The sequence below is a fragment of the Macrobrachium nipponense genome, chromosome 19, assembly GCF_015104395.2.
Source record: "Macrobrachium nipponense isolate FS-2020 chromosome 19, ASM1510439v2, whole genome shotgun sequence".
Classification (NCBI taxonomy): Eukaryota; Metazoa; Arthropoda; class Malacostraca; order Decapoda; family Palaemonidae; genus Macrobrachium; species Macrobrachium nipponense.
The window spans coordinates 2,787,530-2,810,351 of NC_061088.1; the positions used below are offsets into that span (position 1 = coordinate 2,787,530).

Genomic DNA, 22,822 nt, shown 5'->3' on the forward strand with positions numbered 1-22,822 from the left:
TGTCCTTAAGAGAATATACTGGAATGATAATGTACTCTGTCACATGACATGGCACTACAGGTCCTTCAATCTTGGCACCCTGCACAAGGAAAAATATCAAAATTACTAAAATGTAAAAAAAAAAAAAGTAATAAATAAATAAATAAATAAATAAAAAGTCATAATGACTTGAAAAGTGTTTATAAAATGACAGGAAAATCTATATACACATATCTGCACATCTTAAAACAATAACAGCAAAGAACTGTAATTATCCTAACTTTTAAGCAACTTAATAGTACTGTACTACTCTACTATTATACTGTCAGCTCTGACTTGTTGGTTGCATCAGACTCCTTAAGCATAAATGCAAGCTCCACTATTATAAGGAATTCTTTACAACACAGGGACATGAACCCTATGCTCAACCCACTTTTATATACAATTGAAATTGAGAAAAAAATCTAATTAGTAATATATACCCAACCAATTGCACGCTGGCATGTCTGAGTATGTATGAGATCCATATAGTAAAGACAACTACGGTAAAACTAATAGCTAATATCTACCAGTCTCTCAAGGTAGAGATGGTCCTGTATACAGTGGTCAGAAACAGGTCTCTTCAATTAAGATCACAGAAGTGTCTTTGAAAGCAAACTTTTACTCTCCATACAAGTTTAAAACTGTCTGGTGAAACACCAATATTACATGCTGCTGCAAGCTTCCTTATTTCTGCATTTCAAGCACTAATTTTTGCTCTGGAAAAACAACACAACTCTGTTCTCAATAGGCTTCCAATGATCTTCAACTTGACACAAATATCTTATTGCCTTCCCTAATTTAACTTCATGACATTATTATCTATAAGTACCTAATTAAAAGTAGACAGTAACAATTTTCAATTAGAAGACAAAAATGTTAATTCCATGAAAATACAACAAGACAAACACACCTCGTTCCAAGGTCTAGGGAAATAAACCTCTTCTGAGTTCACTACAAGTTTTGCCTTAGTTTCAGCATCACGAAATATCCATGGGTGGGAAACGTACGTGTTGATCTTGTATGCACTGCCAGGTTTCAATGTCTGGAATATTGAGGATAGTATTAAAGACCATGACCTTTAAGCTACACTCCCTTTACATCCTAAAGACTATTGTACTTCTTTTCATACGGAAAATTTACAAAGCTAACAACCAAAACATGTTTCATAATAAATCATCCCACAAAAGCAAAAGCAAATTAATTCTCTTGTTCAATGAGTATAAAACTTATACGTACTTTATTTGTAATACACATCATACTAGATATTCAAGCACAGGTAAAATAAGAGAAACACAACGTATGAATAAAACTACGTATAATTCATGAAATCTCTTCATACCTTTGTCTTTGGAAAAGATTCTAAGACGTTTTTCTAATCTGACTTGCTTACTCTCAATTATTCATCCTTGAAATATATTATTTGATCAGAGAATGGAATTTCTACAGGTATATGATAAACTTCACTAGTACTTACAGTGTATTTCTGTCTTTTTCCGTGATATGTTAGCCAGTACACATCAACAAATCTTTGGGTGCGATTCATAAAACGTACGTAACTGTGTACCTGAAAATGCAGAATCCAAACATGATCAGTGACTTCATAACTGCTGTATAGTGCAACATCATTTTTTCATAGCAGCTGTATAGTGTGACATAAGTTTCAATTTCAAGGTTAAAATAATCTTGTTGTTAATAAGCATGCTTCTAGTTCTTGAATCTTATCACTCAGTAGTTGAGGTAATAATATCTCAGGCACATTAACCTAAAGCACTAACACCATCATGAACATTTTTACATAAGGTTTTTGCTTATGGGTTTAGACTTGTACTATTAAGTTCTCTCCACTTTCTTCTGTCCTGTGCACTTTCAGTCTAAAATCTCATTTGGTTAAGGTCTTCATTTTCTAGGCTTTCCTAGCTTTTGTTCTGCTATTTCCTTATCTACTTGTTTTCTGATTAGTTGCTCCTCTTCTCTTCTCATCATATGCCAAAGGAACTTCAGTCCCTCTGATCAATTATCCAGGCTCTGGACACCACTTCTAAGAACTTCCTCATTGAAAGCAATTAAAACCACCAATACTTATTGAGAGGCAACTAACACTTAGTTACAAGAGCATAAAATCCAAAACCAGTAGCATGAGACTATTCAAACACTAGATACAAATGCCCTACCAATGCTAACTTACTATGATCAACGGAGACTACAATTTTCTGAGGTCTGCAATCAACAAAGGCATAACCAAAAGCTTTGAGGTCATCTAGGTGGTAAAAAGACTATTCTAGCTAATCTATGAGGCAGTCTCTGCTGACCATATAACTGAAATGATTCTGTAAGAATTACAAAGATATGGAGTGTTATTTCCGTATTAAGTCCAACTTTCATAAAGAGATACTCCTACCAACAATGTACAACTGGGAAACGGTTCTCAACTATTCAAACAGCCCTAGGTTACCTATTAGAAGTTTAATGACAGCCAAACTTAGCAATAAGAAAAAAATAGACCTGTAAAACTGCAGTAAGAAACATCTTTCTCATTACACAAATCAGTAAATACAAATCGTGTTTTCTAGCATAGTTTGGAGTGCAAATGCAATGGGGTATGGTACTTCTACTAAAAGCTTTTAGTCTCAATTCAATGTTTAAAGTAAAATACTTGAAACACTGTAGTTGTTAAGCTTTAAAGTTTAAATATGAACATAAATCCCTACCACTGAGTTCTGGGATCTCATAAGACGTTGTCGGGCAGGTTGTATCCTGTTTTCCCACTCATTTTGTTCAGGATCATCTGCCATTACATAAGCATCCTGAAAGACATGTGTTGACTTTATCAATAAAAAAAATAACTCCACCCTACATGCATACAAAACCTTGCCTGAACTCAAACCCTAAGGTTCAATGCAGCTTTGACTTTAAACTTCTTTTTCAACATGAAAATCATTATTTCTAATAATGAAAAGTATACAAATTAAATATAAAATCTTTAAACCTGTTTGTGGGAAGTGGTTGAGAAATAATAGATTTGTACTGTAACTTACATAAAATTGGTATTTCATAGCTCATCAACGATTCTATGACCTTTTTATACTTATACTAAATATAATACCTTTTGAATAATATACTTACCTTTTCAGTAACAATTACTTCAATGTTCTCAATTTAATGAACAAGCAGTCACATGATGGTGTAAGCTGAGAACTGTTTATGCAGTACTAGTATTACTATTGCAGCTCTAAGGCAAAATTACAATATCTTGCCTCACACGAAATTCTAAATTATAACAGCCATAACATCTGCAAAGTATGGCAAAAGAAACTTCTCAAGATACAAATCACAACAATTAAAAATTGCGCCGAAGTTTCTTCAGTGCAATCGAGCTTTCTGTACATATATAATGCTGTATGTAACTCTCAGCCACGGCCCATGAAACTCTAAGTTGTGGCCCATGAAACTATCAGCTGCGGCCCAAGAAACTTTAAGCCAAAGCCTGGAGATGGCCTGTGTTGTTGGCACCTATGGTGGTGCCAGACACACAATCATGGATAACTCTAACTTTAAATAAAATAAAAACTACTGAGGTTAGAGGGCTGCAATTGATATGTTTGATGGCTGGAGGGTGGATGATCAACATAACAATTTGCAGCCGCGTAGTTTTAGTGGTTTTAAGATCTCAGGGCAGAGGGAAAAAGTGTGGACGAACAGACAAATAGCCATCTCAATAGTTTTCTTTACAGAAAACTAATAAGTGAGACATTTAGCAGCAAATCATGCTTCCAAATATGAAAAATTTCATACGCCTCACACTACTAAAGCAGTTACCGTTCACATTGAAAAATCATTCGTTTAAAAGCCACAGTAGTTGCAAACTCTGTGGTCAAACTTAAATTGTCAAACACGCCATGCCTGTGCAATATGATATTCTCCTCCTTTCTCTGTGTTCAATAAGTCCTTTAAATTGCTTTTTCTGAGTTGGGTTTGTGATCACTTAGGAAAAATATCCATTCAGTATTTTCCCCTTTGTAGGGGTGAACTCAACCTATTATCCATAAAAAATAAATACAAACTTTACATGGGATAAAATATAAATGGCACAAACAAGAAAAATGTTCCATACAATTTCATGAAGTCATTTTTACGCCATGAATAACACAATCTTTGTTTCATAAACACAGACTATAAATTTCTTTTCACATCACTCTATGGCAATAATGATTATCATGGAAAAAGAAAACATACACAAGCCTTCTAAATCTTGACCATCAATGTATCAATATACATATCAAAACCTAAGTTTGAAAGTGGGCTATCAACTTTAAGGGGAGTGCCAACTCCAAAGGCCCCATTATAAAGTAAGTGTTAAAAGCACCTTACGACTGAAGAGGTTTGCTTATTAATTTTACCACTTATTCTTCAACTAACAATGAAATTTATCACTGAGAAAAGTTAGAAATTTGACTTCTAAGTTAATTTTTTCGTATTTGAAAAAAATCATGATGTTACATTTTGAAAATATGCCAAAAAAATAGTTTCACTGGAAAATCAATTCCGCTCTTGGAAAATCAAGATACTATATAGCTATACTACACTGTAAAAGTTTCATCAAATTGAGAAAATAAAAAATGTTTAGATTCTGATGGTTCAGCTATCCCTATATGCCATTTTCTCTATTACACTAACATATTTTCTTTTCAAATTTGTTTTCCATGAACTAATCTAGACATTTTTTTTACAGCAATAACATTTCCAGATATTTTAATTTATCTTAAAATGGTCCAAAATAGAGTATATCAAACTTGATCCATTCATAGACTGATGCCTTTAAATGTTCTTTCGTTCACAGTGCCGTACAAGCGATTAACAAAATTGTCCATGAAACAATCTGAACATTTTTTTCTAGCAATAACATTTCTAGATGCTTATTTATGCATAAAACTGTTGAAAACAGTCCATAACTCACTTGGACCTATCCTGAATTTATTCATACAGACTTTTCAAAAGCTCTTTTTACAACTTGTGGTTCACAGTGTCACTGAAATTGGGAAACAGATCGGCAAGAATAAATTTCCATTTCGACATGTACCTAGTAGTTTGGCACTGGCTATGACTTAACCAAAAGAGCCTTGACCTAACCTTGGTAGATCTGAGTAATTGCTCTGCGTCGGGTATTTCCATGTAAGCTGACTAGGTATCTATGGTATTTTGGTTGATTACTAGGTAGTATTAAGAATTTACTTATATTTTTTGTCTGTTGCCTGTAGCTAATTAAAACCCCAGGGGCTACTACTAAACACGACAAAATGCATTTGACTCCCGAATCCCTATTGGCTTTCTTATTCGCTGGACCGTTCCTCACAGAACTTAGGCTACATTCCTAACCTGGCTTAGGACAATGTGCACTGACCCGTTCTTTAAAACAAAATGGACTGAAATGGGGTCTGTGCTGTTTGACCACAACCTTATCCACCCTGAGCTACCTTACTTCGGATCCAAATGACTCCATTTCAATAGAATGATCACTAAAATAACACCAAAATAACTTTGGTCTTACTACAACGTACCAATGGGACCTGGCTACGACAAAATGCGTAGGGCTACCTTCAACGAGAGGCCGTAGTAGTAGCAACTTAACAGATACTTTCACTTAATAGGGCAAGGAGATGAATGAGGCCACTAGGGGCCGATTGCGTAATCCATTTGGGGTATCTAGGATTGCCCCTTTTTTGGGTGGGCCACCATCAATTAGTAGGACCCCGAGACTCGGGTCGTCCTAAACGACTGCTTCCAAAATTCTTACGTGGCAAATAAAACACCTATACGTTCACAACACACTTAATATGTCAGATAACTAATCCACCATGTCAGTGCAACACTAAACTTAATCGAATACATAAAAACGAGTCTCTCACTTAGTTGGCCTCGGCAGGATTTTGTGGAAGACTTGCAATTTACTGCAATCAAGGACACAAGTACTCTTACGAGACTTAAGTTACTGGTATTCAAGGTTACAACTACGGCATTTTGGTTTAGCACTGGAAATTTTCTGTTTCCAGAATGCTGATTCTCACAGAAATATATATATATATATATATATATATATATATATATATATATATATATATATATATATATATATATAGAATTCTTATCACACCACCGTGATTCATATATATATGCATTAATCTACAAATGGTCCTTTTAATATTCAATTCACTCTACCTCAGCATAATTGAAAAGTGGGTCTGTGGAAAATTCTGCAATGGTGTGAATTATCAAGGAAATGTATTATTGTCTCAAATATATTGTAATAGTTTTCTAGATAATTCACATTATTATGGAATTATATATATATATATATATATATATATATATATATATATATATATATATATATATATATATATATATATATATACTATATATATATATATATATATATATATATATATATATATATATATATATATATATATATACACACACACAATAGGCGGAGGTTTCTCTAAACCCAGCTATACAATACGGGCAGGGGAAGCACACCAACAGGCTAAGGAACTCATATATATTAAGTTGCAACGTTTCGAAGCAGGCCTCAATTGCAAGCTAAAAAGTAACAATATCTAATATTGTAGCTTAATTTTATTGAACTAATTAGATCTTGTTACTTTTTAGCTTGAAAATGAGGCGTGCTGGTTGGCTTCGAAACGTTGCAACTTAATAAATATGAGTTCCTTGACCTGTTAATGTGCGTTCCCCTGCCCTCATTGTATATATATATATATATATATATATATATATATATATATATATATATATATATATATATATATATATATATATATATATATATATTTCCATCACAGTGGATGGCTCGATTCTCTTGAGGCTAATGGGTATTTTGGTGACAGTTAAAACTAAGGTACTGATACAATGCACTACAATGTACTTTCTGGATACCGCTACCATGGACATGCACAACCTTCTAAGTCACAGCCCTTTCCTTACAGGGAAATTTGAAGGGTTTGAGGACGAAAGATTAAATTATGTTATATTCATATAAGTTATTTGTTATTTAAACTTATTAGACTTTTCACGTAGAAGTAAGTAAACCAAATTTTGGAAGACTTAATTCCTTTTAGTTTGTTTTAGTAGTTAGGAAGCCTTATTTTTTTTGTTTGAGAAATAACAACTTCTTCTAACTTACTGATAGCTCCCTTAGATTAAATGCTAGTTAGCATTCAAGTTCATTAAGCTTTTCAGACAGACCAAATTCTAGAAGAGATATAAGGTCTTTTTTTGTGTCCTCTTCAATTACATGAGAAACAACAACAATTTTATTTAGCATACATATAGCTCCCCTAAAAATGGCTGAAGCTGACTTTGAAGCAAATAGCTGCCTTTCAGGACATTCCTTGCAAAGTAAACATGATTTGACAGTTGCAAAGTTAGCAAAACTTCGTAGAGCAGTTGTCGTTGTTGTTAATTAAGACAGTTATGCCGTGCGTTGACGTCTAGGATCGATTTCTTTCTGAGGTAACAATTTTTTTTAATATATTTTGTATAGCCTTTTGATTTGTGTATATAGCTACCTAGTACTAGGTAGCTAGGTAGGTAGCAAGTTATAAGGTAGTACTAGGTACCTACCTTAGGTATATAACCTACTAGGTACCTAGTACCTATACTAGGTAGTACCTAAATTTGACCCGAAATGTAGCCAGTAGGTATAAATAAGCTAAAGATTTATCTAGGTAGGTACTTCCTAGGTAGTAACTAGCCAAGTAGTATACCTATAGTAGCTACCTACCTAGCCTATTACCTAGGTAGTAGCTACTAGCTAATAGGCAGTAAAGTTTCGTAGGTAGTAGGTAGTAGTACCTACCTAGGTACAACCAACAGTGTCAATGTTTTTGTCAGCGAAGTATCATTAATTAGTAGATACTTTTACTTTAATACCTATCACCCCTATGGAAATGAATGTTAAAACATTAGGCTAGCTAACAATTGGGGTAAGACTTTACCTAGACCACAGCATGTGGATCCGAATAGAATTATGATAGGTAGTCTACTAACCAAAGATAAGCTAGGCAAATATACTAGGTAGTAGCCTACCTACAGGATTTTCTTAATGGTAGTTAAAATGGTACTAGGCTAGGTACCTACCTAGGGTAAAAAACCGCATGGTACAGGGGTGGACCATGTACAATCAACGTGTACAACCCCAAGAAAAGTACATTATAACACGTCCTGACACCGGAGTAGAGGTCTTTAGCTCTGTTTCTCACCAACAAGAAGTTGTGTCTGATGCCCATCTCCGATGTCAGGACGCGTTAAAATGTACTTTTTTTGGGGTTGTACACATTGATCATACATGGTCCACCCCTGTACCATGCGGTTTTTTACCCTATTACCTATTTCGAATAAATGTGGTCCATAAAAATAGGCTAGGCCTAATTTATTTTTGTTTATATGTTTTTCCCCTCATGCAAAGATTTCAGCAATCCAGGCCTTTGGATTCCCAGCAAAAAATCGACAAAACATTTTTAAGAAAACATAAAAGTACTACATAATTTCCTAACTTAGAGCACTTGGCCCTGATCTGCACCCCCTTTGACGTAGGCCTAACTAGACCGAGAGTGCCATAAAGCACCTATTTTTCTGTCAATGTGAATCAGGAGCAGTTACGGTTTGATAGTGACAATAATGTAGGCCTAACCCAGCCTAACCTAACTCTCGTTACTCGGTCCTCCACACTTTCCCCAAAATGCATTCAAACGCTGTAGGTAACTTGGTATATAGGCTAGTCTGTGTTTTGCCTAGGCTTATTAAGCTGGTGTGGTTTCTATTCGGTACTTTAGTACTCCGATGTCAAGTAAACTACATGTCATACAGTTGAGCTCAAGAGTTTCATGAGCGAAGCCTCAGACTGTAACAGAAACATCAAACCTATTCTTAACTATGAAAATTTCACTAGAAAGCCCACACATTACGTATATAGGAAAATATAAAGAACTAGATTATTCTAAATATTGAAGGTTTTTTTGGTTGGTTGTTTAGAAGCCCATGACCTTGAGTGCATATAAATTATGAGGAATCATATTCTGTCTTATCTGAAACGTTGATCTGAATTTTACAAGACCAAAAAATAGGGTGCTGGATGCTTCTTTTGGACATGTTATGAAATTCAATTATGCAAGTGATATGAGTATTATAACCACTGCCTATAAATCAGACACCTGTGCAATGGTTGCTTTGTACAGCCACTGGATATATAAATGTGCTGACTTTATATTATACATGTAAAATTGCTTTTACTTGCTTGCTTTAAGGATACTGTTGATTTATGCATTTGAATTTTATGTAAAGTCAGGAATAATTGTTGACTTACCATTTCAGATGAGCACCTCTGATAGTAGTGATGATCATGCCTTGGCCGAAACTAGGCCAATGCGTGATAGTGGTACCTCAAGACTTCATGAAACTGATCTCACGTTACAAAGGACTTTGGCTACATACCGCTATGAGAATGCCTTGGTCAAAACTGAGTTAGCTGCAGCCTTGGAGAGGCATACAAGGGAAATAAATGAACTGAAGCTCAAGTATCAAGCTCAGGTAAGTGTAACCTTACTTACTGTCAACTACAGTGATACATTCTGAAGTCAAAAACACAAATTTGGTTACTTAGTCACATCCAAAATGCTGATGTATCTCACAATGAATTGAAGGGAAGGTTTCAAGGCAAATAGGGAACTGCTAAAAAGATTGAAAGAAACATATAGTCTGAAGAATGTTTGCAATTAGTATGTACCAAGTGTCTGCTTCAGTAGGTGGGCAGCACGGTGGCTTTGTTTGTACTGAAGATAATTGTATTGAAGGGTATGGTCCCAAGATTATTTTCATCATGTGAAAGTTTGAGTCTGATAATCTTAAAGAAGTTTTTAATTGTATTGCTCTAATTCATGTACAAAAACAGATACGGAGGTAGAAAAAACAACATGGAGGAATGGAAATTCAGCTTAAAGAGGTTCAGGATAAGTACATGGATGAAAACAGACAACTACAGCAAACAAATTTACATCTCCATCAGCAGCTCAAGGTATTAAAACTTTGAATTTTCTAATTTTACAAAATTCTCTGTGTGACATGAAAGCACATATGATGTATTTGTTTAGTTGAAAGTATTTTTGTTTCATTTTGACAGTCTGATTTTTTAGTGCATGTTTAGTGCATGTTTATCATGCATTTAAATGAGTCATGCCATCCCCCTGTGGAAGTAATTTCCAGAATTTTTCAAAAGATTATCTTTATCTGTCCTGTGAACTTGCTATTATTCTGAGACATTTGTATACTCTTTTGTAACTAAAGGTTAACCTTGGTGCTTATAATTTCTTTATCACATGAAAACTATGCTTCTTTCCCCATTCAGATTTGTAAATGTATTTATTCCATTAATTCAGTTATGCCCCTTAGTTCTTGTTTTAATTGGTTAAAAGTAGGTTCCTTAAGTATAAAGAGACTCCATTCATAAAAAGTGACAGCACAAGTGACAGCACAAAGCCCTTTGCTGTTTATCATAATATAGTGGAACTTCCAAAGAGGACAGAATAGGAGGCTTCTGGGGTTTATGAGCAGATGATGTAGTACATACTTGTTCCATTTCTGTACTGTGCAGTATAACCTTTCACTAGATTTGGATATGGAGGTTGTGCTTATGTTAAAAGTTACACTTGTTAAATGCATGTAGTATATACCAACCCATTATGTGATGTTGTATGGCCAAACACCATTATTATGTGGGTTTTTCCTGTTAAGCCCAGTTATTAATCATAATTTTACCTTTGAACATTTGACAATTCATAGATCCTTGCAATTTTACTCACCAGGAGATTGATATCCATAGTGCTTATGTTTCATACAATCAACTTACTGTCAGATATATACATAGCTAAGACTCCGTCGTCCCCGACAGAAATTCAAATTTCGCGCCACTCGCTACCGGTAGGTCAGGTGATCTACGGCCTGCCCTGGGCGGCAGGACTAGGAACCATCCCCGTTTTCTATCATATTTTCTCTGTCGCCGGTGGTATCAACATTGTTGTTATTACCTCCTGACTTAGATTCATTTTTCAACCTTTGATCAACGTTTTTCGGCTTTTTGTGACGTATTTGGATCGTGTTTTGGCATTCGCTACTGTGGACTGTTTTTGGAATAACTCTTTTGGATTTTTCTCAGTATGTCTGATTCTAATGTGAGTGTGAGAAATGTGTGTGAATGTAGGCTGCAGGGTGAGGATACCGAAAGCTTCGGTTGATCCTCACACTGTATGCCGTAAATGTAGGGGGGTTCAGTGTTCTGCTATTAATACTTGTAAGGAATGCGAGGGATTGAATGCAGAAGAGTGGAAGACTTTGACTTCTTATTTGAAGAAGTTAGAGAGGGATAGGTTAGACGGCTGAAAGGTGTGAGTTCAAGCCTATTGAGCCTTTCACGGATAACTTCTAATCCTACTGATGTAGATTCTCCCTATATATCTCATTCTCAGAGTGCTTTTCGGATTCGGCATCGGAATCGCCAATCTGAAAGCTACTATTAGAGCATGAAGTCCAAGATGGCTGACTCCAAAGGTAAGGCTAGTGATAGTGAGCATTTCAGTGAAGTGAGTTCTCCCAGTGTTTGTGGAGGGGGCGTTTGATCGTCCCTGCGACGCTCCCAGGCCTAGACCTCTTCCAAGCTCCCATGCCCAGAGGAGAAGGAAAGTCGAAAGCCTTAAGGAGGTCGTGGGGAATCCCCAACGGTCAGACGTCCCTTCAGCTAGCTCTTGCTTCATGGCAGGCGGCTCAAGGGCGCTATAGAAAAAGCGTCTTCGCGAGTGTGTCGTCCTCTCCCTCTCCCTCACCTAAAACGAGGGTGGAAGGAGTCGAACTTGTTGAGACCGCTGAAGCGTCATATGAAGCCTGACATAGATTCGAGCCCAGAGCGCTTCTCAGATGACGCTCCGTCTGCTATTAAGAAAGCGAAGGTGGCGTCAGCGTCACCTGACGCCCTTACGCGGAAGTACCCCTTCATTCTTCTTCCCCGAGTGATGACGAAAGGCGTTCATGCACTAGACGTGGGAGAGAAGCGTCAGAAAGATAATAGGCATTTCAGGACAAAACTGTCATCTCTTGTGGGAGTTTTTAGCGCCCCGGCGGTCAAGGACGTGACGCTTCCAATTAAGAAGTCTCGTCCTCTCTCACCTGCTCAAAGAGAAGCGTCAGACAGACGTGAAACTGCTAAACGTCTTGCCGAAGCTTCGAGTTCGAGAGCTAGAACGGGGGCTTACGAGAGTTTCGTAAAGCCAGAGAAACGTAAGACGTCTTTTAGAAGTGAAGTCATTGAAAGCGGATCTTAGACGTGACGCTCCGTCCAATATTGTGACGCCAAGTAGGACGCCTTTAGAGAGCGGAGCGTCTTCCAGGCGCGAAGCGTCATCAAGACGTCAGCAAGAGACGTCAGCCAGGACGCTCGGAGAATGGGAAGCGTCATACAAGGCGTCTTCTAAAGTTCAAGAGAAGCCGGAGCTTGTGACGCCTTCCAAGTCTTTTAGAGCGGGAAAGGAAAGAGGAAGGACTATCATTCCCTTAGCCCCTCTCCTATTAGGAGTTTGTCTCCTCCAGAAGAGGAAAGTTCAGAAAGGAGAACGGACTCGCTAGATCCCGAGTTTGAGAACACTCGGATGATGAATATCATGGAAGAGAGGGTCTGTCCAACTATAAGGTTTGACTACCCTGCTGCTTGAGGAGTATGGAGACGAGTTGACTCCTGCTGCTCCTCCTTCTCCGCGCTCGCTCTTTTCCAGTGCTAAGACGAAGAAGCCTTCGTCTTTTCTAAAAATGAAACCACCATCTCGATGAAGAGGGCATTACACGCCTTAGACTCATGGATGAAGTCTAAGAAAGACTTAGTCAGGACAGTCTTTTGATGCCTCCAGCAAGATTAGCTGGGAAAAGAGGCATATGGTATAAGACGGGAGAGAATATGGTATCGCTCTCCCTTCTACAACAGAGGCAGATTTTTCGACTTTAGTTGACGCTTCAACGTCGACAAAGTCTCAATTCAGCACGAATTACGTGGGGTATTTCAGAACTGGATCATCTCCTCAAGGGACTCTTTCATGTATTGGAAGTCTTCAACTTCTTAGATTGGTCCCTTGGGGTGATGTCCAAGAAAGCCCATGATTCGGAAGGAATCGAACCTGAAGCCCTGTTATGCATTTTGTCTTGCATTGACAAAGCGGTACAGGATGGATCTTTTGAAATCTCTTCATATTTGGAGCAGGTCTTTTAAAGAAAAGGACGGTGTATGGCGCCTTCTTAACAAAGGCAGTCCGTCGCGATGCTCAGAGGGCAGCTCTACTGTATTCGCCTCTTTCTGACTTTTTGTTCCCTTCTCAGTTAGTGAAGGACGTTGCTCACTCTTAACTGAGAAGGCGACTCAGGATCTTCTGACGCAGTCAGCTAGGAAGAAGAAACCTGTTTCTGCATCTGACAAGAAAGGACCAGTACATCAATGCAGCCCTTTCGAGGTGGTCCGACCTCCAGACCTCCCGCAAGAAGGAAGGCTCCAGAGAAGAGTAGGTCTGCCTTTCGTCCCTTTAAAAAGGGAAAATGAAACATCTCTCCTCCAAGCACCAGTAGGTGCCAGGCTCCTGGGATTCGTGGAGGCCTGGACACTGATAAACGCAGACGCGTCTTCATTGGCTATCATAAGGAAGGGATATCGTATCCCTTTCCTGAACACTCCTCCCCTAACGTCAATACCAAGGGAACTATCAGCCAAGTACAAGGACCCTGTGCTGAGGGATACTCTTCGATCGATGGTGGAACAAATGTGGGACAAGAGAGCGATAGAACTAGTACTGGATCAAAACTCCCCGGGGTTTTACAATCGCCTTTTCTAGTGGCGAAAGCCTCGGGAGGCTGGAGACCAGTACTGGACGTCAGCTCCCTGAACAAATTTTGTTCAGAAGAAGTTCTCCATGGAGACTTCTGCTTCAGTCCTAGCGTCATTACGACAAGGAGATTGGATGGTGTCTCTAGATCTCCAGGACGCCTACTTTCATGTCCCGATCCACCCTTCATCGAAGAAGTACCTCCGTTTCATGACGGGGGGAAGGATCTTTCAGTTCAGAGCCTTGTGTTTCGGCCTGTCAGCTCCTCAGGTCTTCACAAGCCTGATGAAGAATGTGGCGAGGTTTCTTCACCTCAAAGGAGAAATAAATCTCTCTGTATCTGGACGACTGGCTCATCAGGGCCAGATCAGAGAGACAGTGCTTGGAGGACCTAATGTTAACTCTGGATTTGATCAAAGCGTTGGGATTGCTCGTGAACCTCGAGAAGTCTCAGCTGACCCCCAGACAAGACCTAGTCTATCTGGGGATCGGATGGATTCTCGGGGTTTTCGAGTTTTTCCTTCGCAAGAGAGAATCACAAAAGGTTTGCGAATAGTCTCTCTCTTCTTAGAGAAGGAACAAACGTCAGCGAGGGAATGGTTGAGCCTCTGGGGACGCTTCCTCGCTACAACAATTCTTCCCTCTAGGAAGACTACATGTACGTCCGCTTCAATTCTTCCTCAAGAGGTCTTGGAGCTGGAAAACCGGACAACTGTCGGACGTTTTTCCCATTCCAATGGAGACAAAGTCACACCTACAATGGTGGTTGCTCCCTCTGGAAGAGAACAAAGGGATCTCTAAGAACACAGAACCCAGACCCTAGTGTTGTTCTCCGACGCGTCGGAGAGAGGTTGGGGAGCGAACATTAGGCTCAGAAGAGGTGTCAGGCACCTGGGAACCAGCACAGGTGACTTGGCACATAAACTGCAAAGAGCTCTTCGCCGTACATCTGGCTTTGAAGAGCCTAGAACCTCTGGTATCAAACAAGGTAGTGCAAGTACAATGTGGACAACACCACCGCACTTGCCTACATTCGGAAACAGGGAGGGACGCACTCCTCGTTCCTTTACGAGCTGACGAGAGACCTATTACTTTGGACGTCTCACAGGAACATCTCCCTTCTGACAAGGTTCGTACAGGGAGTAAAAAATGTGAGGGCGGACAGGCTCAGCAGGAGGAACCAGGTCCTTCATACAGATGGACACTACACGAGGGAGTGTGTCTCGATCTCTGGTCTCTGTGGGGGACTCCTCATGTGGATCTCTTCGCAACATTCATTTCAAAAAGGCTCCCAGTGTTTTGCTCGGTCGTGGAAGATCCAAGAGCACTTATGGTAGACGCCTTCCTGCTAAATGGTTCTCGAGTAGACGTTTATGCTTTTCCCCCATTCAAAATCCTGGGGTTAGTAATGAAAAAGTTTGTGGCGTCAAAGGAGACGAGGATGACGTTAATAGCCCCCTTTTGGCCGGCCAGGAATGGTTCACAGAGGTGGTAGAGTGGATCGTAGACTTTCAAGATCCCTACCAAGAAGGACGGATCTTCTCAGACAAGACCACACTTCAACGATGGGTACCATCCAAAACCTCCCCACGCTCTCGCTCTGACTGCCTTTCGACTATCGAAAGACTTGTCAGAGCGAGAGGCTTTTCTCGCGAAGTGGCAAGCGCGATCGCGAGAGCACGCAGAACCTCCACTACGAAAGTATACCAGTCGAAGTGGGAGGTATTTAGAAGGTGGTGTAGAGCCAAGAAGTTGTGCCTCCTCCTCTACCTCTATAGGTATGCTCTCGGCTGTATTCAGGAACAGAGGATTAGATCTGGCAAATAACAAAGATCTCCACGATCTCATAAGATCTTTTGAGACTTCAAAGTCTAAGGAACCAGTACCTCCGAACTGGAACCTGGACGTAGTCCTCAAATATCTGTCATCGGATAGATTCGAACCTCCTCATCTGACATCGTTTAGAGACATAAACTAGAAATGCCTATTCCTATTATCTTTAGCTACGGCAAAGAGAAATTAGTGAATTACAAGCTCTGCAGGATAAAGTAGGATTCAAGGGAGACTCGGCTATTTGCTCGTTTAAGACCCTGTTTTTAGCGAAAAACGAAAGAATCCCACGAAATCCCTGGCCTAACGTCATTCGAAGTTCAAGGAATGTCGAGTCTCGTAGGCAGAGAAGCAGAGAGGTCTCTATGCCCTGTTAGAGCGCTGAAGTTCTACCTTCAGAGAAAGCGTCAGTTGGAGGCTCTAGACAAGGTCTTTGGTGCGCGGTAAAAGACCCCACAAGACTGATGTCCAAGAATGCTCTGGCGTTCTTTGTAAGAAACGTCATTACGGGACGCTCATAAGGTCTGTCCTGACGAACAGTTACAACTACTGAGAGTAAAAGCTCATGAAGTAAGAGCGGTTGCGACGTCTCTCTCGTTTTATAAGAATATGTCGCTTAAAAACATCATAGATACGACATATTGGAGATGCAACTCAGTATTTGCATCTCATTACTTGAAAGACGTGCGTGTGACGTATGAGAAGTGTTTTCTCTAGGTCCTATCGTATCGGCAAATACGATTCTGGGTACGGGAGCCGACACCAATCCTTAAATCTATATACTGTTCTTCTTTTTGGATATGGTCGAGAGTCTCTTCGAACAATGGAGGACTTAGGCTCGCACGGGCGGGCGGCGTCTATGTTGTTCAGTAAGAGAATTCTGTCATATCCAATTAGTTGGGTATAATTTTTTTTTGAAAATTATGTATGTGTGCGTAGTGGTTTTTGAGTTACGGTTGTTGTGACGAGTTCGGGGATAACTCGTAACAATCCTTAGTTCTAACATATGGTTAGGATCAGGTGGTCGGGATTGGTTGTGTGCTCCTTCATAAGGTGTATTGTCATATAAGTGGATCAGCACCCATTGACAAAGTCCATTTAGGCTCCGCCGAGTAAGTGGATAAGACCCCATCGGCAGAACCACAAGAACTCTTGGCCATAGATCACATATCTCGCTAAAGTTTCTTGAGGTGGATGCAAGACTACTGGGCAAACACCCACGAAGTCTACCACCTACAGGGTAGGAACCAAGGTTTTATTTATACCTACATATGTGTTTACCTGTCTATTCCATATAGTAGCTGTCTCTTACCCTCCACCGAAGGGTGCCAATCACTATGTAATATATCTGACAGGTAAGTTGAATTGTATGAAAATGATATTGTTATGATACAATAAAGTGTTTCATACATACTTACCCTGGCAGATATATACAATTAAAGGCCCACCCAGCCTCCCCGCAGGAGACAGGGGGAAGAGAGAAAATATGATAGAAAACGTGGTTCCTAGTCCTGCCGCCCAGGGCAGGCCGGTAGATCACCTGACCTACCTGTAGCGAGTGGCGCGAAATTTGAATTTCTGTCGGGGACGACGGAGTCTTAGCTATGTATATATCTGCCAGGTAAGTATGTATGAAACTTATTGTATCATAACAATATCATATTTCAGCATTTTTTCTAGTTTTTAAAGATAACCTCATCATGAATAGATTGTGAAAGGAAATGACCTCAACATTTTTCATCTTAGCAGTTGCAAGAAAGTCATATATCCCTTAGGATGTGTCCATACTACAGTAAAGCATGTCCATAAACACATATTGACAACTTATTGCACCCTTATAGTATGCATACTTGACCCAAGATACAGTAGAGCCTCGGTTCTCGACGATAAATTCGTTCCAGAAGGAGCGTTCGAAAATTCGATTATTTCGAGAACTGAATCAAGTTTTCCATAAGAAATAACTGAAATGGATTTAATCCGTTCTTGACCATCAGTTATTACCTTAACCTTGCCTTTTATACAATACATTACATGTAAATTACAATTAAATAAGTTAAAAGTTAAATAAATATCATGTTAAATGTGTATTTATAATTTTAAATGTATAATATACAGTATAAAAGAAAAACTAGCCTCCGTCCAACTGATTGTTGACCAAGCGCCATAGGCTACCGTAGGTAAATAGTAAGCAGAACATAGTGTAGTGGGTAGGGCATAAAACGTGTTGCTAACATAATAAAAACATTGAAAAGCAAGTCTAATTATTACAGTAAATTAATAAACTTAAAATTAAACCCAATTTATATTTATCAAAAACTTGCAAAAATTTGCCTACAGTAATTAGTCGGCATTTAAGGAAACAAACCATAGCGCAGCCTGGTGTTTATATTGGGACTATGGTAGTAAACAAACCATATCGTCGCTATAAGCCTAGAAACGTTTACATTCGTATAATTTATTTGTGGTAAATCTTTAAGGAGTCGACTGCAATACTGTATACAAATTCGCTTGAAAATTATCTTTCAGTAAATGTTATGATACTAACGATTTTGTTTCATAAATGTCCTTATAAAAAAGGTGCGTCTTTACAGCAAATTGTCCAATATCAGGGCTGGTTTCAAGCTTATTAGACTTTGACAATTATTATGGTACTGCACTGGTACATATATACGTACGTATAATTAAAAGAATTTTCTTCTTAATGTCTTTAATTATTATACCATTACGTACCAGCATCTCTTGAGTTCAATACAAGCTAACCTCTTTTTTTTTTTTTTTTTTTTTTATTTTTTTTTTTTTTTTTTTTTTTGCTTATAAACGAAGCATACAGATTGCGTTCGTTACGCGCACGCGTTGCATATGTAAACTGTGTCACTGCCAGACCTCATACGTAAACATTGACGTCTTTTTACAGCAGACATAAAGAATCGTCTTAATTTCTATAATTATTCTATACCATAGCGGCTTCTCTGATTAAGCTAAGGCTAACTCCTCTTACCAGCAAGCTTAACAAAGAGATTAAGATTGCGTTCGCTACCGAACGGCACAGTTACGCATGTGACAGTGGTTTCACTACCAAATCTCACACGTAAACAATGGCGTATTTTTACAGTAAACATAAAAGATCTACTTAATTTCTATAATTAATGTATACCGTAGCGGATTCTGAGTTAACCTAAGGCTAACTCTTCTTTACCGGCACGCTTAAAAAGCTTAGATTGCGTTGCAACCGAACCGAACATGTTATGTATGTAACTGGTTTCACTACCAAATCTTACACGTAAACATTGACTGTATTACAGTACAACATAAAAGATTCTTCTTAATTTCTTAATTACTGGACGCACTTAATATGGCATAGTGGCTTCTCTGATATAAGCTATGACTAACTTCTTCTTTACCGGCAAGCTTAACAAAGCTTAAAGATTGCATTCGCTACCGAACCGCACATGTAACCTACGTACGTAACATTGCCTTCACTTCAAACCTAACACTTAAATACGCATTGCATTTGCTACTGAAACGTGCGCCTCAAGTGTGAGCATGGTTTAGAATATGTCTACGCTTGAAAAAAAATCAAGCAAGGGTGCTTGATTAAATCTTTTTTCCACTCATCACTTTCATGCAGAGGAGAGATTGACGAAACTTCAGGTTTATTTTGGAGTTGGAAATGATGGAAACATTTTGAAGAAGGAAAACGCGAGATGCCATGTAAACACTTTTCCATTATTTCAGAGATTAACAATAGCAAAAGGTTTTAATAGATAGCCAGTAGTATGTTGGGACCCATGATGAATCAAAAGGTAACTGCGTATAGAGTTGATACCACCGAAAAAAGCAAACGAACTGCTCGCAAGGTGTACAAGACACGACACATGTTTGAATTTTTGTAAACATTAGTTGCGGACTTTAAACAATGCTGAGTGTCGTCACCAGTGTTACCAACAGTTTTGCTAAATTATGCTAGTCGGTCCGAGCAAGAATTTATGCCAAATATGGTGCAATTTTATGCCAGAATTATGCTATTAATCTACCATTATCTCATTCTCTAATACATTTGAGCTAAAACAACGATGTAATGGAAATTTAAAACATTTATATATTAGGTGAAATGATACAAAGTGACGAACAGACAATATTATCTAATAATTTGATGATCTTTACATGTTAGGAAACTCGTAATAAAACACCATTTTTCTTTAATAGATCACATACGCAATCACTAGTACACTATTTGGATTATGATTTACAATCTACTACTTATACCTATTTGACAAATGCGTTGACTCACAACCATACAAATGTGAATAAAAAACAACAAGTTTTACTATTACTGCATCATTATTATGCCACTCAGAACCATTTTTCTTTAACAGGTCACATAAACAATTAATAAATACTTGAAAATGTGTGAAAATTACTTCAAATATAGCATTTTGTTATTTACTGATATTTACTGAAAAATTTAAACTTAAAAAAAAAAGGTAACAAACAAACCAGTCTCTACTCAAGAAGAAAAACATACATAGTACTTATTACTTGATCATTATCATGCCACTGAAACACTATTTTTCTTTAACAGATCACATACACAATGAATAAATACTTGAAAATTGTGTGAAAATCACTTCAGACATAATTAAAATTTTGATAACTACTGAAAAAAATAAAGCAAAGAAAAAAAAAGGAAAAAAAGTAATTCTTTACTCATGAAGAAAAAACATTATAACACTTTACTGATCGATTGTCATGCACGGTGGGTATTTATTTATATTCACAAAATTTAACATTCCTTAGTTGGGTTCAAACTTAGCAATTAACTCATTTGTTAGTGCTGCTTTTGAGGCAATTTCACTTGAAGATACATTCACTATAGCTGTGTATGAAATTGAGGAATTTTCTGCATTTTATTTAAAATTTTAGTGAAATTACATTCTAAAATTGTACTAGAACCCTGAGTGTGAAAGAAATTATGCTAAGCTCCAATTCCTGGGTCAAATTATGCTAAAAAACATGAAATTATGCTACATTTGGTAGCACTGGATGACGCCAACTAGCGGCGGCTGGCGGAAAACAGTTTTGTTTACAAACATCATATGGTCGTGGTCAGAAACTGGTTTTTTGGTTGAAAACAGATACAAAGTTTATTGGAAATTTAGTGGCGAAATCCGATTATGTCGAGTTCTAATACGGTCGTGAACCGGGTCTCTACTGTACTAATATTTTGAACTATTTATACTGTGTTTCTTTATCTGTCATTCCTCCTAGATATTTTTGTAATACAATACTTCCTCCCTTTGAGAAACCTTAGACCACTACCTTTTTTTTTTACTAGTTACTACAGTTAGTAGCACATTTTTCTCCAATCCCTCTACACATTTAGCTTATGGTATTATAACTGAGCTATATCAAATTGCAGATTGCAGAAGAAGAATTAGAATCTGCAAACAGGGCAGTTGAAAAGTCAGTGAGAGACAAATCCCAAGCTGAAGAACTTTGGCAGCAAAGGATGCTTGCAAGCCAGACATCTCTTCAGTCCCTTAAGGTTGGTTCTTTAGTTAAACTCATGTAATTAGTATACAGTAATCCTGAAAGATCTAAGAATCTGCAGACCTATAATTTGGGCTATTTATACTTAGTATATCTGCCTCATATAATCTGCCTGATATTGTCTAGCCTTTAACAGAATTAATTTCCAATATTCATAAGATATTGTGAAAGAGGATCAATATATATATATCTTTACAACAGAATTTTTGTGACACTGCTAAGTGCAGTACTATTCTGTGTAAGAAATATCATGTTGCAGTTATGCTAAATTTATGGCTTTAGGATGTGAATGACATGCACTGTAATAGTGCCATGGAATTACAGTATGTATTAATATTTGCACACCTACAGGAGGAAAAAAATCGTTTGAAAGAAGATTTGGAGAAGGTGACAGGGGATCTTGACAAAGAAAGAGTAACTGTGAGAGAAATAACAACAACTCTCAACTCTGAAAGACACCAGCAGCAATTAGTCAAGGTAATTTTCTTTTTATGGTATTTCCTTAAATTTATTGGTACATGAGTCAGTTATATTCTGGTGGTACAGAACTGTACATACATGTGAACTACATAGTGTGGTGGAAATGAGTGTGGGAAGAATTGTGTGGTATTTGGCCATGGTAAAAGGGATTTTTGTACATGGTAACTTACCCCAGCAGATATATACTTAGCTATAGACTCCGTCGTCCCCGACAGAAATTCGAATTTGTGCGGCACACGCTGCAGGTAGGTCAGGTGATCTACCGCCCCTGCCGCTGGTGGCAGGAATAGGAACGATTACTGTTCTAGAAACCAGATTTTCTCTGTCGCGGTAGTGTCAACATACGTTGTTGCTACTCCTGACTTGATTTTCGTTTTTTCATTGCCATCGACCTTCTGGGCTGTCTTTTGCAGGGAAGTACTGGGTCTTTGGTTTGGCATACGCTTTTATTAACTTTTTAATGAATTTGGCTTCGCAAAATTTCGAAGAATATATTACGTGAAACTACCGAATTTTTTCGGTAGAGACTTATATTTTGCAATAAGGGAAATATTGATATTTTTTTTGTTTTTTAAATTTTTTTTGTTTTTCACTAAATACGGTGTATAAAGTGTTAGAACTTGATGAAGGAAATATAAGATCTAACTTCCTACTTTAGGAAGTCAGAAAGCATATACTAGATACGCTTCTTTAGAAGCTTTAAGAGCTCTCGTACTAACGAGCAGTTAGAGTATTGACAATTCTAGTAGTTGTTGCATCCTCATCACCTTCTTACTCCACAGAATCTACAAATTCATGTGCAAATTTGAAGATAATGGATGGAGCTCAAAAGGCGAGCTCTAAAAAGGTAAGAAGTGAATATAGTGTTCCAGTGCAGTGGAGGGTGCGTCTGATCGGCTCCGTAGCGCTTCCAGGCCTAGACCTCTTCCAAACTCCCAGACCCAGTGGAGGAGGAAAGTCGACAGCCGCAGGAAGGTTTCGGGGAAGTCCCCCACCGGTCAGGCGTCCCCTCGGCAGGG

At 38.2% G+C, this 22,822-nt stretch overlaps 2 protein-coding genes across 4 annotated transcripts in view; one reads left to right on the top strand and one right to left on the bottom strand.

Moving 5' to 3' along the window:
• The window catches only part of LOC135213604 (MIP18 family protein galla-2-like), an 11,190-nt gene extending 5,144 nt beyond the window's left edge, over nt 1-6,046 (bottom strand). The window contains exons 1-5 of one of the 3 annotated variants that reach the window (XM_064247630.1): nt 5,925-6,046; nt 2,730-2,825; nt 1,496-1,585; nt 932-1,063; nt 1-79 (exon numbers count right to left, since the gene is read on the bottom strand). The exon at nt 1-79 is cut by the window's left edge and continues 11 nt beyond it. In XM_064247630.1, coding sequence (XP_064103700.1) covers nt 1-79; nt 932-1,063; nt 1,496-1,585; nt 2,730-2,813 — 385 coding nt within the window. In that variant the 5' untranslated portion in view covers nt 2,814-2,825; nt 5,925-6,046. Of the gene's footprint in view, nt 80-931; nt 1,064-1,495; nt 1,586-2,729; nt 2,826-3,144; nt 3,295-5,576; nt 5,715-5,924 lie in introns of those variants that run through there. The other 2 variants (XM_064247637.1, XM_064247644.1) reach the window with 2 other exon arrangements.
• Nucleotides 6,047-7,389: 1,343 nt separating this feature from the next.
• The window catches only part of LOC135213641 (golgin subfamily A member 6-like protein 24), a 105,092-nt gene continuing 89,659 nt past the window's right edge, over nt 7,390-22,822 (top strand). Inside the window, 5 exon segments of the mRNA XM_064247684.1 lie at nt 7,390-7,548; nt 9,409-9,624; nt 9,986-10,108; nt 21,193-21,318; nt 21,675-21,800. Coding sequence (XP_064103754.1) covers nt 9,409-9,624; nt 9,986-10,108; nt 21,193-21,318; nt 21,675-21,800 — 591 coding nt within the window. The 5' untranslated portion in view covers nt 7,390-7,548.